General features: G+C 35.2%; 1 protein-coding gene across 1 annotated transcript; it reads left to right on the top strand.

Moving 5' to 3' along the window:
• Nucleotides 1–2,902: 2,902 nt before the first annotated feature.
• Nucleotides 2,903–7,924, top strand: LOC110882507 (delta(24)-sterol reductase). The gene is made up of 3 exons (XM_022130509.2): nt 2,903–3,076; nt 5,423–6,686; nt 7,327–7,924. Exons 2-3 carry the CDS (start codon nt 5,439–5,441, stop codon nt 7,768–7,770), a joined length of 1,692 nt encoding a protein of 563 aa, XP_021986201.1. The 5' UTR covers nt 2,903–3,076; nt 5,423–5,438; the 3' UTR covers nt 7,771–7,924.
• Nucleotides 7,925–16,250: the final 8,326 nt, after the last annotated feature.

The following is a 16,250-nucleotide window of genomic DNA, read 5'->3' as shown; positions in this document are numbered from 1 at the left end:
AACTTTATTGAAGTTTAAAGACTGTACGATAGCTTTAGTATCTTACCTCGTGCGTTGCGACAATGTTATTACTGTACCGGCACGAGGTGTACTTGTCAAGAAACTGGGAAAACCAACCTTATTGAAGTTTATGCGTTGTATGTATGGGCGAAACGTTTAAGGGGCGGGAGGGGCGGCCGACCCCCTGAACTTTTCGCTTAGTAGTGGAGAGTATGTAGTTTTCGTATAGAACTTTTTCGGTATATACGTTTTCGACCTCCCGGTTTTATAGAAATTTTTAGGTCTGGTGACTTTCGCCTATTCGGTCAGAAATCTTAAGATTCGTCACTGGCTGTATGATAAATTTATTAAAGTGTAAGGATGCAAACACATATAAAAACTAAATGAAAAAAAAAAACGTAAAAAGGAAAAAATAAGAGGGGCATCACGTGCCGACGCGTCATAGCCATGAATAGTAATATTAGTTAATTAAGAGTAATAACATTAATTTTCAATGTATTTGATAAAGTATATTGTTATAAGTAATTGCTTTTATATCAACTACTATGAAATATGAGCTTTTGGGTTCAAGTCTTATAGACCTTAGAGATAAATTTATCCAGTGACGAATCTAGCCTAAAAATTCAGAGGCCTCATATTTTTTTTTGAATCAGAGATATTCTTTATATAAAACCAGTAAATAAAATTAATGCTACAAAAATGGTACGGAGACGAGGTTTAAAGGTAGCCCATGCTACCCTCCTAATACACTACCGTTAAAAAAGTGTGACAGTCTTCTCTTTCAAATACCATAAATACAACAAACATGATATTTGCTATAGGGTGTGGTCATGAGTCATGACCACCATGACCTTCCACGTTAGCGCCATATCACCCACCTCTAATTTACTATCTAAAACCACTATCCTAAGGATGTGGTCATTACTACCAGTGTTGTAAGAATCGCTAGGCGCTAGTCGGGCGGTGGGGTACCTACTAGCGATTAATCGGGATTAATAGGGATTAATCGAAATTAATCGGATCGAGATTTTTATACGTAATTTTTAGTTATATATATGCACACACATTTTTATATGTAGTTTTCTAAAGTAGATACGTTTTAACCCCTCATTAACCCATTTTTTAAGTATCTGGAAGGAATTCATAAGGTTTGGTGGAAATTTGGCCGATGTCTCGCAAAAATTTGGCCAGAATAGGACCGTGATTGACCGCCTTGCAATTAATCGGCCATTAATCGGTGAACGTCCGATTAGTGATTAATCGGTGACTAATCGGAGACTACTCGGGATTTTTTCAACCATGATTACTACTATCCCTTTATTTATTTTTGTCTAAAAAAAGAAAAGTAAATATTAGAAAATAGAAAAGAGGACCATGGTTTAATTAATGCGAACCATGATGGATTAGGCAATGGGTGGTGTAGTCTTCATTCATATTCCTACGTGACGAATTATGTTCCAATCATGACCCTACACCATTTGTTACGAAGAAACAAATACCAACCTTCATAACGTTTTAGCAAAGGAGTGTGATAATTATACCCAAGATAAAGATTAATATACCCAAAAGTCAAATTTATTAATGATTAACTACTTTATTATATTATTTTATTATAAAGTTAAAAATAATAATTATGTTTTATTATAAAGTCAAAAGTAATAATTATGTCTTTTTATCTTATTTTATTTTATAATACTTTTGTTACTTTTTTATATTTTGTTATACTATTATTAGTATTAATATCAATATTAATAAATAAATAATCAAGACACTTTATTATAAATAGAAAGTGAAAAAGTTAATCATAAATAAATAACGAGTCTCCAATAAAACAGTAAACGTGCAAACATTAAAACAATTAATCACCTAGATCGACAAAATCACTTTCACGACGATAAAGCTGCGTATATAATTCTAGACGCCACCTATACATGGTCTCCCATCCAGCCGCAAACATGCTAATGTTGCGAAAATTCCAATAAGGCGTGATTGTAGGCATCGGGTACCCTCCTTGTAATTTCACTTTGACCGGCGCTCTAAACAACGAGAACAAGTAAATAGGAAGACTCCCAAGAACCGCTTTGATAAGAGAATTATCAAAGCGGAAAAATTAAATGGAAATAAAATGAAAAAACGATTAAAAAAGGAAAAGTTAAATGGAAAGAAAATGAAATAAAGTTGCTAGGATGTATTCTTTTTGAATAAATGTCTCTCCAAGTATTAGTCATATATAAATGTTGCAAGAGAGCTTTTAGGGAGGATGTATTCGAGTGAAGCCAACTTGTTCAGTTATTCGAGTGAAGCCAACTTGTTACTTATTCGAGTGAAGCCAACTTGTGTTATTTTTTACTTGTGTGCGCTGTACACAATTGTTGTATATAATTGAGTGGGGTCAAGCTTAATTCGAAGCATTGGGTTGGTTAATACCATTCTGGCCTCCATTAGTAATATTACAAAAAAATTAGTACAGATAACTTAAATCCAAGCTTAAAAATATCACTAATCAAATTGAGCATGTATAATATATAAACCAGGAGATTTTCGTAGATAAAATACATTAAGTAAAATAAAAAAGAATTATCACTAAATCAAGTTGACTTCACTGAGAATTGAAATAGAAAGAAATTGCAAAAACGATAAAAAAAGAAAAAATTAAATGAAAAGAAAATGAAATAAAGTTGCTTTATGAAAACTTGTTTCATTAAAGTTTATTTATAAAAAAAAAGTTGAAAAGTTAACTGAAATTGTTTGACTTACAGGTAAAAATAAAAAAAAGTTTAACTTTTTTGAATGTATTTAACACCACCACCCTTTAGCAAATGTAACATGCCTAGGGACTAAGTTTGCAACTTCCTCTATTCTCAAAAAATTATTACAAAATAATCACTGATGACAATGGTGCAATAATGATAGGAATACTCTACACCCATTTTTATTCCTATATATACAAGTGTTCATCTTCTTTCAACAACCACCTACTTCACTCACTGCGTAGCAGTGAAACCTTTCCCCCATATTTCCAAGGTCCGACCCGTTTAGGTTCGGATCTTCTCTGCAATCTCTCACTACTGTTCTGGTAATCTTCTAATCTCTCTAACTTTATCATTTAATATTCTATATTTTTACTTGCTTTTTTAGCTTTTTCACTAGAAGATTCCACTCATAAAGTTAAATATCTTTAGATCTATTAATATTGATTATATGTTTTATTGATTAATTATAACTTTATATGTTTGGATTAGTGATTTTTCTAATATTGATTTTTGTTTACAGGTTTTAGTTATGTGTGTTTGAATAATGTGTTCTTGTGTGTATAGTTGTAATGATTTGTAGATCTGTGCTGCATGCAGTGGTATTCTTTTTTTTTTTTTTTTTTTTTTTTTTTTTTTGAAGTGAATTTGTTGATTTTTAATTGTTAAATTTCCAAGGGTTTGGATTCTATGTGCTCTGTTTTTAGGGACAAAAGAATTTTAAATCCAAACAAATTGAATAAATCGTTAACCGAACTGACGAACACCGCTTACACACTTGAATACCGCATTAGACGAAAGATCATTTGGTAATAAATATGTAAATCATCACCAAAATAAAACATAATAAATGTTTAAACTTAAAACTCACTTTGTAGTAAACTTGTATGTTATTTTTTTTAGTAGATATTGTGTTTTGGTCGTTTTAACTACTTGAGTACAGTTCCGAAATTCCTAACTATCTGAGCGGGCGCCTGACGTTTCTAATTGCACCAATTTTAGTTGTTAGTTTGAAAGGTTCTGGATACATGTGCTCTCTGTTTTTAGGGTTTTGTAGATCTAGTTTGTGATTTTATTAGTGGTTGTTGAATGTAGTTTTGATACTGCAACAGTACTCTTCTGTCCTCAAAAGAATCCAATTCTTGAACAATTGTACTGCATTGTCTTTATCTACAAAAGGTGTTTAAAACTTTAAATAATTGAATGTCACTTTAAAAATCAAATAATCACACAATTAGTTGCTTAAAGTTAGGGTAATTAGACTAAAGGGTATGGAGAGGATGGGCTTGGAGGGGATGAGCCGCCACGTAGGAGTGGCTTGGAGGGGATGAACCTAGGGGGGTGGGGGATGAACCCCTTTATGTATATATATGTATGTATGTATAGGTATATGTGAGAGGCAAGAGAAGAAAGGAGGTCCGGCTACCCCGGCTGTGGGTGGCCGGTTGTGCCGAGCCGAGCCCCAGGGGGGCGGTGTGGGGGACCGGCGCCGGTCCTAGCCGGGCCTCAGCCGGCCCCCATACCTTCTAGTCTTAGACAATTACAGGTTTTTTCAAATTAATAATCTACATACCCAAACAGTTAAAAGTTAAAACACTCATTATTGCAACTATATGTTGAGTTGTTTTCAATAATATTTTGTGGGTACAAGATATAATTGATATGCAGAACTTTCTAAAATAATTAAGCAATTGTTTGTCTTTACATAATATGCACATGGAAAATCCACTCTTATGTGGTCCACTATGTTCCATATTTTCTCATCCATTTATTGTTATAAATGTAGATTATAATTATATCTTCATTGTGATATTTATATATGCATGATGATGTTTGTATTGTTGTGGGGGTCCCCTTAAGACATAAGCACATGCAAGTCATACAACAACAACCACCACCACAAACAAATATCGATTAACCAAAATGAAACCAGAAGAAACTGTATCAATATCATACCTTCTAGACACTACCCTTATTTTGTGCCCGGTCTAGTGGGCTATATACCCCATCCTCGATTGGCCCGGTCTTCCCCCATACTTTTAACTTTTAAAGAGAGTAAAATGCGATTTCCGTCATGAGGTTTGGCCAGTTTTACGACTTTCATCCAAAGGTTTGTTTCTTGACTTTTTTCGCATCTGGATCCAAAAGGTTTGAAATCTTGTCATTTTCATCCAGCTCGTAAACTCCATCCATTTTTCTTGTTTAAGTCAAGGGTATTTTCGTTCCTTTTGTTAACTTAAAGGGCAATTCGGTCTTTTTCAGGGGTATTCGCTCTTTTTACATAAAGAGAAAAATACCGAATTGCCCTTTAAGTTAGCAAAAAGACGGAATTACCCCTGACTTAACGGAGAAAAATGGATGGAGTTAACGAGCTGCATGAAAATGGCAAGATTTCAAACCTTTTGGACCCGGATGCGGAAAAACAAACCTTTGGATGAAAGTCGCAAAACTGGCCAAACCTTAGGGACCAAAATGGCATTTTACTCTTTAAAGATTTCAAACATATCTCCTGCTGATTATCTATTAAATGTCACATAACCAATTCAAAAACACAATGCCTATACTACTTTCTTGTATGGTGTAAGGTCTTGTAACCTTATAATTTATCTTAATGTGCTATAAACATTCAATTTTTTTTTTCTAAGATAGAAATGTTTTATGAAATGTGACAGATTTTGATCTCGCAAAATGTCGGATCTTGAAGCCCCGTTGGTCCGCCCGAAAAGAAAGAAGGTTTGGGTCGACTATTTCGTCCAATTCAGATGGATTATCGTCATTTTCGTTGTACTTCCGATCTCCTTCACTCTATACTTCCTCACGTATCTTGGCGATGTTAGATCAGAATGGAAATCATACAAGAAACGCCAAAAAGAACACGAAGAAAACGTCAAAAAAGTTGTCAAACGTCTAGCAGAACGAAACCCATCAAAAGACGGGCTTGTATGTACAGCCCGAAAACCCTGGATCGCTGTTGGAATGAGAAATGTTGACTACAAACGGGCCCGTCATTTCGAAGTTGACCTGTCAGCTTTCCGCAATATTCTTGAAATCGATCAAGAACGAATGATTGCAAAATGTGAGCCATTAGTCAACATGGGTCAAATAACACGAGCCACAGTCCCATTGAATCTCGCACTAGCTGTTGTCGCTGAGCTTGATGATCTAACCGTTGGTGGACTGATCAACGGTTATGGTATCGAGGGTAGTTCTCACTTATACGGGCTGTTTTCGGATACTGTTGTGGCTTATGAAATCGTTCTTTCTGGCGGGCGGGTCGTTCGCGCTACAAAAGATAACGAATACGCCGACCTTTTTTACGCAATTCCATGGTCTCAAGGAACTTTAGGGCTACTAGTATCAGCCGAAATCAAACTTATACCGATTAAAGAATACATGAAGCTAACTTACAAACCCGTTAGAGGTAGCGTAAAAGAACTCGGACAAGCATACATCGACTCATTCGCTCCACGTTTCGGTGAAGAAAACAACGAAGACATTCCTGATTTCGTCGAAACGATGATCTACAATCCTCATGAAGGTGTTTGCATGACGGGAAAATACGCGTCTAAAGAAGAAGCGAAGAAAAAAGGGAACACGATAAACAGTGTGGGGTGGTGGTTTAAACCATGGTTTTATCAACACGCTCAAACCGCGCTTACGAAAGGGGAATTTGTTGAGTACATTCCGACTCGCGAATACTACCATAGGCACACACGGTGTTTGTATTGGGAAGGGAAGCTTATCTTGCCGTTTGCGGATCAATGGTGGTTTCGATATTTACTCGGGTGGTTGATGCCACCGAAGGTTTCGTTGCTAAAAGCGACACAAGGTGAAGCGATTCGAAATTACTATCATGAAATGCATGTTATTCAAGATATGCTTGTTCCGCTATACAAGGTTCCTGATGCTTTGGAATGGGTTGATCGCGAGATGGAGGTAACATGTTTTATTATCTATTGTTTGTTACGTAACCCGTTTATCTATAGGTGGCTATTTTGTAATGTTTGGTTATGAATGGGTTAGTTTGGGTTACTTTTATCTCTAATGGTTCGGGTTATCATTTGCCTAAAATAGGGGTGTGAAGTTTTTACATGACCCGAAAACACGACGCGAACCTAACACGAAATTCGCGGGTTTAGGTTTAGTCTAAACGGGTCAGGTTGGCGGGTTGACCCATTTAACCCATTTATATAACATATTTTTTTACAATATGTTTATGTCGTAAATTAAATTGGGTGTGTATTTTATGCAACTTAAAAAGAGAAATTAACATAAGATTTTATTATTTAAATGTAACTGTATCATATAGATTTGTGTGTTTTTTGGAGCAAATTTTTATTTTAATATATTAATTTGCGGAAAAAAATTAACAGACAAAAAAATCTGGTTGAACGGGTCGTGTTCGGGTCAACCCGCAAATATTTGGGTCGTGTTCGGGTTCATATGTATCACACAATTTTTGGGTTCGGGTCATGTTCGGGTTCGGGTGGGGTTGAACCCATTCAAGCCACCTCTACTTTCATGTAAAACACATTACATGAGAATTCCGTTACATTTTGTTTATCTTAATCTACAGGTATATCCTCTATGGCTTTGCCCGCACCGACTATACAAGCTTCCCTACAAGACCATGGTGTACCCCGAGCCGGGATTTGAGGAACAATGCAGGCAAGGTGACACACCGTATGCTCAAATGTACACAGACGTCGGTGTCTATTATGCACCAGGGCCCGTGTTAAGGGGTGAGGTTTTTGATGGGGCCGATGCGGTTCGTAGAATGGAAAGTTGGTTAATCGAGAACCATGGGTACCAGCCACAATACGCGGTATCTGAATTGAACGAGAAGAATTTTTGGAGGATGTTTGACGCAGGGCTTTATGAGCAGTGTAGGAACAAGTATGGAGCTGTGGGGACGTTTATGAGCGTGTATTATAAGTGTAAGAAAGGTAGGAAGACCGAGAAGGAGGTTCAGGAAGCCGAGCAAGCTCAAGTTGAAGTCCCGTATGCCGAAACCGATTAGCCAATGGCGGTTTCAGTGTTGGTTTTGGTTAAGTGGAGCTTAGAACTTCTTCTTGATTTCTTTTACCCATGTATTTGTTCATTTCCTTCACTCTTGTTTGAAGCTTAGAACTTGGTTGAGTTTGATTACTCTAGATTTGACAAGGATCTTCACATGTTTTTTTTTTTTTTTTTTTTTTTTTTTTTTTTTTTTTTTTTTTTCTGTTGGTGAATTGACCAAACCGGGGGGGGGGGGGGGGGGGGGATTTATAAACGCGAAGCAAGAAAACGACTAGATACGTTTTAGTAAACGTTTAAATAAGGCCTAAATGAAAGAAAGTTTATTGTCATATGTCAGATGTGTTCCTATATATCATAAAAATGAGCCTTTAACATCATTAGGGAACTGAACTTTGATTCACTTAAACATATTTCCACCATGTAGTTCTGGATCAGACACAACCAGCAAAAACATGGTTCGGATCCTCCTCATCCATACTGCATTTGTCACAAATCAGGTTCGGGAGCGCACACCCCCCCTCTTCGCCAAAGATGTCTTGCTGGCCACCTTACCGTCCATTGCTCTCCAAGTCAAATAGTCCGCTTTCAACATATCCCAAGAGTTCCAAGAGAAGGGAGTGTCGGGCCGTGTAGAAGCATCCCCTCAAGCAAGTTGTAGTCTCACTACCTTTGTGGAGTACCCTACATCAAAGTTATTATCCCATTTCCAAAAATCTTCCACAATTCAATTTCCCTGCCAATCTTTCCACCTCCTCGTCATCCACTTCGACCCCCAAAAGATGACTTTTTTGAAGGCTCGCCTTCGATCCCATTACAAGATTGAAGCATCTAAGGAGCCAGTTTAAGTAAAGAATCTTTCTTTCCGACGCATAAAACAAATATGATAGAACCGGTCCACTATCCGATGACTTCACCCCATAAAAAAGGCCCATGTTAACCGCCCTAGCCATGAACATCTCCAACACTTCCATGGCCAAGATACAGAGGAATGGGGACATTGGATCCCCTTGTTTTAACCTTCGCTTGAAAGGGAATTCTTTTGAAGGAGAGCCGTTAACCAAAATAGACTCCATGCCCGCCATGAGACACCAACCCATTTAATCCAAATATCCGGGAAAACCATACACTCCAACACTTCAAACAAAAACTTCCAATTGATAGTATCATAGGCTTTTTCGAAGTCGATTCCAATCTTTGTCTTTCAAAAATCATATCCCAGTAATGCTTCAAGAATTTAAACGAAAATTCGTCCGGCCCCAGTGCTTTACTTCCCCCACACCTTTTAATCGCTTGGTGAACCTTCGAGTCTAAATGGCTGTGAATGGCGAAAAATATGGTCATCACTCATCCTGTTCAAACCAAAGTTCGTGAAAGTCAGCCTTCGTCTGATTTGTTTGGCGTAGTTTTTCTTGAACCATTTCATCACCCCATCTTTAATTTTATCCAGCTCTGTTGTAACACCCCGAAAACGGGTTTGGTAATCAAACCACGTTAATACTAAAAGACGGGTAAAATACCGTTAGTGGTAAAATTAACCCGGTGAATATTACGATTTTTAAATTAAAAACCTAATATTAAATAAAAATAGTATAAAGGCTTTTGATGAAATAAAGTTTATAGAAGGCCCGAGTTAACGGGACTCAAAATAAACTTAGTCATAATTTCCCCAGACTCACTGAGTTAACTAGGAATGTTTAACCTAATTAGTAAATGAGAACATTGCTATTAAAATAAATAGGTTGTGGCCTACTTAATAATGAACCAAACACGAGGGGTTAAAGTGGGATAACCTGAAAGGTTATTTAAACAAATCAAAACACAAACACACACATACGTGTGTGTTCTAGATCGAGCAGGGGAAGCTCCCCATGGAGCCAAACCCTAACCTTCAACAAATCCATCCGATTGAAGGGCCAAACGAAGCTCAAATTCACAACCGAACGTGAATAAACGATCACCCGAACAAGAGGATCATAAGGTATGTAAAATCTTGATGATTCGTGAAGTTTTAAAAATTGGATAATCATCCTAATCGCGAATTAGGCATGGATTAGAGAAGCTATGGCTAGATTAGTGATGTATATTTGCTTAGGAACAAAACCCTAAGTGAAAATCATACATAACATGCTATGAATTGAAGGATTGGATGATTTACCACACTAGGTTAAGTGGGTTTTAACCGTAGGAAGAACTTGATGATATAATTGTGTTTAGGATCATCATATACGATTTTAATCAAGAAATACTTGAACAAAATTGTGTGTTCAAGTACATGATCATACTTACTAGGAAACGGGTGGTATGATAAAATGAAAATGATGATATCTTCTTGATTAGAATGATGTCTAATATCATCAGTTGTTAAAATGATTAAACCGGTAACATAAGAATGATGCTTATCGGATAATTGATCAATGATATGATCGAATGAAAAATTCGACATAAGAATCGTAGGATGGAATAGTTGTAAATGATTATGACAAATCTAACAATCTTACAAATTTCAATGATAGTTTGACGCTTGATAAGCTAGGTGGAAGCTTGGGAATGAAGCGGGTCAAACGAGTCAAGAATGAAGGAAAAACATAATTTGGATGCTAGGTAAGTAAAGCTTACACTCTATTTATTTAATACCTATTGATTTTATAGGTTCTGAATAATATAAATTCTTGTTTGAATTCTGATGTTCCGACACGACATGTGCGGTTCAGAACAAAAGACAATAAAGATAAACCATGTTTAATGGTTAAAAAGAGCTAATACGGTTATTTAGTCATGAAAGGACTAGTAAATAACGAGTTTTGAATAATTACCTTATAAGGTAAACTAAAACAAATAATAAAGGTAAAACGGTAATTCAATCACTCGTTGACGATTACCGTTAGTTTGTGAAAGACACTTTATAGCGTAAGTAATAATGGATCAAAAGAGTCAATAAATGATTTATAAGGAAAATGACCGTACGGTGTAAACTGGAGCGAGTCATGTAGGCGAGATAGTAATAAACATCATCTCCCCAATAAATTCGGTCACTTAGACTAAACGGGTCAAAAGGTGAAGATATTACCTTTTGACAATATCGACTAATGACTATTGTCGAGTTATATTATTTCTGGAGTAAATATCAAATGGATATTAGCATCGCTATGAATTAGCGGTTATAAAAGAAAGGGTAGGAAAAACGGGTCAATATATTGATCCGAGCCAGGTATGTGTAATAGGATGACACTCATTTAGAACGTAAGGTTCAATGAGTGTTAAATAAAGTAAAAATAGACATTTGGTTACTTTAATATGTAAGCCGAATGTTTCAAATAGTAGACATTGCGTTTGAAAAAGCATAACGACTTTTCAAACAAATTCATAGTTAAAAAGAAGAATTTTGGTCAAACATGCTTTCAAAAGTCCTTCATCTTAAATGAAAGGCTAAAATGGACCAAAACGCCCTTGTAGTATAATACGAGTGCTTGTTAATGTTAACGTTACTAACAATTGTAGACGTTTTAAATTAAAGGATCCTTGCATCTGAAGATGATGAGAGTCTAAGGATCTATCGATACGATGAAAAGATGGTCTGAAGTATGACAAGTAAGCCTTACATGTTAAGGACATGCATCAAGAAATGATCTCGAATGAGAGATTGAACAAGAAAGTTATCAGGGAAAGTATCTACAAGGTACACGTCTTAAACTTATAGTATAAACAATAATATGCAACAAATACATTGTGAATGACAGTTGCATGTAAAATATGAAACTTGGAAACCTGGATAGGTACCTATCCAGGATGACGTTTCCAACAGAAACTCAGTAGAGTTACGTATTATTCACAGTCGTGAATAATAAGATAATAACTGCATTTGGTTTAAATACAAACTTGGACGAGAGTAATAATCCAAGTAAGAATTATCAATATAAATCCTGTTAAGGAAAAAAATAAAGATCATATCAACGAATGTGATTGTATAAATGTTTATAAAAAGGGGACATTTAAAATGTTCAAAGATAAAACGGGTAGAACTAATAATTTTTAGTTGACAATTAAATAAAATTTTACTAAACAAAATAAATCAAGAGATTACTTATATGGGACGTGGTGTGGTAATTATAATAAGGTCATGTGTACCATGCGTTGATCGTTTACTCTGGCCAGGTAAGCAGTGAACACATGATACCATGAGCTTCTTATAATGAGCAAATTTATGTCCGATGTAGTAAAGTGGAGATGGATAAAGAGTTAAAAGAATCTTGGGGTCAAGAAATCTTATGGGCATACTCGTATAAATGGTTTTCGAGAGAACCATAAAAACGATGTATGGCGCTTATAGAAATAAATGACCAAAGTAAATAGTGAAATAAGTCATAATGGACGAAAGAGCCATGGTTGACAAAAAGGGGCATATAAAACCAAAGGATAAATGACCCGCAAGGTCATAGAAACGAAGGTATTGCTCACACAAAAAGACGATTGAAGTCATTAACTTTGGTCGTAGTAAAAAAAGGATGATGATGATAATCATCATTCAGAATTTATAAGACCATCAAGCATGGTCACATAAAGAATAAAGGTCTGGTTAAATAAAGCGATGGATTTTGCTAAGAAAACCGAACAAGTCAAAACGAAGTCTTAATGCATACCTAAATGGTTGCATTAATGAGGACTTCACTAAATCACTTGGTTGATGGGTAGGGAATCAAACAAATGCGTGAACCGAGAGAGGGGAACGCGGATTGAAAGTCAAAAGACTCGGATATGATTTATGACTAAAAGACTATAAAATTTCGCAAACAGAAGTTTTAATAATTATGTTCAACTATTGTGAGGTTGAACAGGGTGAATAAAGAACAAAGTTTAACTGTTCACAAGTGATGGATTTCACATGAACAAGTCAAGCGGGTTAAATACAAAGTAAGGTCGGATGGCATAAGAAAACGATTGTGGATACGGACTACAGTCACACTTAATAAATTTAAAATATGAAAACAAATGAATTTTAAATATAAAAAGAAGGATCTACGGGATCATCATAACCTTCGGGTTATAAATAGTGTAAAGGCCTACAGGATCAAAATGACCCACGGGTCATGAATAGAAAGAAATAGATTATAAAGACCTCACCTTAAAAAGGTGAAGTCTAATGAAATAGCCCACGAGGCTAAGTGATAGAACCTACGGGTTAATTAGATAAAGAGAGGGAACCAGTTAAGAATCCCCGCATAAAACAAAGACTGTAGAAGGATAAATTCTTTGTTGTCAATTTCTTGATATAAAGTAATTGACATAAGTAAAAAGAAAACGTCAGACTAAAATTTAGTTTTAGTAAGAAATAACGTTTTTACAAATATGAATTCTGATAGGAACTAACATAGTAAATATTAAAAGATACACGTTTGGACACTGATAAATGCAAGACGATACATCCGAAAATAAATTTTTTCGATAACGAAAGGTTGAAATAAACCTAAAGATTATGTGACACGATCACGGTCAAGAAAAGTAATATGAAAAGTAATCATATTGTAGCCCGAATGATGGTATAATGTAACTGGACTAATAAGTCTAGTCAGTGAGACCGGTTGAGGTCAAAACTTAAAATTTAGAAATTTTTTATACGCTATCCATTATAAGATTAGCGTGAAATACATATAGTCGACAAGCTCATATGACCAAGCGGGCAAGTTATGACGACTCAGTCAAGTAAATGATAATAGTATATAGTACAAGATTAAAGTGACGGCCCATGAGGCCTCACTAACGAAAAATACTGGTCACTTATGTTGAGGGATCAAAAGGCTATAAGTTCACAAACAAAGGAGTTTGTTTGTTAAAAGTGAAAGATCTCACTAAAATATCCGAACGGATTAAATTAACGGATTCATAAAAAATTCAAAAGTATAAAAGCGATGAATTTCGCTAAGTTAACCAAACCGGTTGAAATAACGAGATTACGTTATTTTGATTTACATTAATTCATATAAAATATGTATATGCTTTGTAACCAAAAAGATATTACCATACTTTTCTGGTAATACTAACAATTTGTTAAAGTATAAGTAATGTTTAAAAGATTACTCGGGTCAAATGCATTGAGTTTAAAATCAAATAATTATGTAAGAAAAGGTTTCGAGGACGAAACCTCTTTAAGGGGGGTAGACTTGTAACACCCCGAAAACGGGTTTGGTAATCAAACCACGTTAATACTAAAAGACGGGTAAAATACCGTTAGTGGTAAAATTAACCCGGTGAATATTAGGATTTTTAGATTAATAAACCTAATATTAAATAAAGTAGTATAAAAGCTTTTGATGAAATAAAGTTTATAGAAGGCCCGAGTTAACGGGACTCAAAATAAACTTAGTCATAATTTCCCCAGACTCAATGAGTTAACTAGGAATGTTTAACCTAGTTAGTAAATGAGAACATTGCTATTAAAATAAATAGGTTGTGGCCTACTTAATAATGAACCAAACATGAGGGGTTAAAGTGGGATAACCTGAAAGGTTATTTAAACAAATCAAAACACAAACACACACATACGTGTGTGTTCTAGATCGAGCAGGGGAAGCTCCCCATGGAGCCAAACCCTAACCTTCAACAAATCCATCCGATTGAAGGGCCAAACGAAGCTCAAATTCACAACCGAACGTGAATTAACGATCACCTGAACAAGAGGATCATAAGGTATGTAAAATCTTGATGATTTGTGAAGTTTTAAAAATTGGATAATCATCCTAATCGCGAATTAGGCATGGATTAGAGAAGCTATGGCTAGATTAGTGATGTATATTTGCTTAGGAACAAAACCCTAAGTGAAAATCATACATAACATGCTAGGAATTGAAGGATTGGATGATTTACCACACTAGGTTAAGTGGGTTTTAACCGTAGGAAGAACTTGATGATATAATTGTGTTTAGGATCATCATATATGATTTTAATCAAGAAATACTTGAACAAAATAGTGTGTTCAAGTACATGATCATACTTACTAGGAAACGGGTGGTATGATAAAATGAAAATGATGATATATTCTTGATTAGAATGATGTCTAATATCATCACTTGTTAAAATGATTAAACTGGTAACATAAGAATGATGCTTATCGGATAATTGATCAATGATATGATCAAATGAAAAATTCGACATAAGAATCGTAGGATGGAATAGTCGTAAATGATTATGGCAAATCTAACAATCTTACAAATTTCAATGATAGTTTGACGCTTGATAAGTTAGGTGGAAGCTTGGGAATGAAGCGGGTCAAACGAGTCAAGAATGAAGGAAAAACATAATTTGGATGCTAGGTAAGTAAAGCTTACACTCTAGTTATTTAATACCTATTGATTTTATAGGTTCTGAATAATATGAAGTCTTGTTTGAATTCTGATGTTCCGACACGACATGTGCGGTTCAGAACGAAAGACAATAAAGATAAACCATGTTTAATGGTTAAAAAGAGCTAATACGGTTATTTAGTCATGAAAGGACTAGTAAATAACGAGTTTTGAATAATTACCTTATAAGGTAAACTAAAACAAATAATAAAGGTAAAACGGTAATTCAATCACTCGTTTATGATTACCGTTAGTTTGTGAAAGACATTTTATAGCGTAAGTTATAATGGATCAAAAGAGTCAATAAATGATTTATAAGGAAAATGACCGTACAGTGTAAACTGGAGCGAGTCATGTAGACGAGATAGTAATAAACGTCATCTCGCCAATAAATTCGGTCACTTAGACTAAACGGTTCAAAAGGTGAAGATATTACCTTTTGACAATATCGACTAATGACTATTGTCGAGTTATATTATTTCAGGAGTAAATATCGAATGGATATTAGCATCGCTATGAATTAGCGGTTATAAAAGAAGGGTAGGAAAAACGGGTCAATATATTGATCCGAGCCAGGTATGTGTAATAGGATGACACTCATTTAGAACGTAAGGTTCAATGAGTGTTAAATAAAGTAAAAATAGACATTTGGTTACTTTAATATGTAAGCCGAATGTTTCAAATAGTAGACATTGCGTTTGAAAAATCATAACGACTTTTCAAACAAATTCATAGTTAAAAAGAAGAATTTTGGTCAAACATGCTTCCAAAAGTCCTTCATCGTAAAAGAAAGGCTAAAATGGACCAAAACGCCTTTGTAGTATAATACGAGTGCTTGTTAATGTTAACGTTACTAACAATTGTAGACGTTTTAAATTAAAGGATCCTTGCATCTGAAGATGATGAGAGTCTAAGGATCTATCGATATGATGAAAAGATGGTCTGAAGTATGACATGTAAGCCATACATGTTAAGGACATGCATCAAGAAATGATCTCGAATGAGAGATTGAACAAGAAAGTTATCAGGGCAAGTATCTACAAGGTACACGTCTTAAACTTATAGTATAAACAGTAATATGCAACAAATACACTGTGAATGACAGTTGCATATAAAATATGAAACTTGGAAACCTGAATATGTTACC

This window comes from Helianthus annuus, chromosome 16 (assembly GCF_002127325.2).
Source record: "Helianthus annuus cultivar XRQ/B chromosome 16, HanXRQr2.0-SUNRISE, whole genome shotgun sequence".
NCBI lineage: Eukaryota > Viridiplantae > Streptophyta > Magnoliopsida > Asterales > Asteraceae > Helianthus > Helianthus annuus.
The sequence above is the reverse complement of the archived record's forward strand: the minus strand, read 5'-3'. Positions and strand labels throughout refer to the sequence as shown.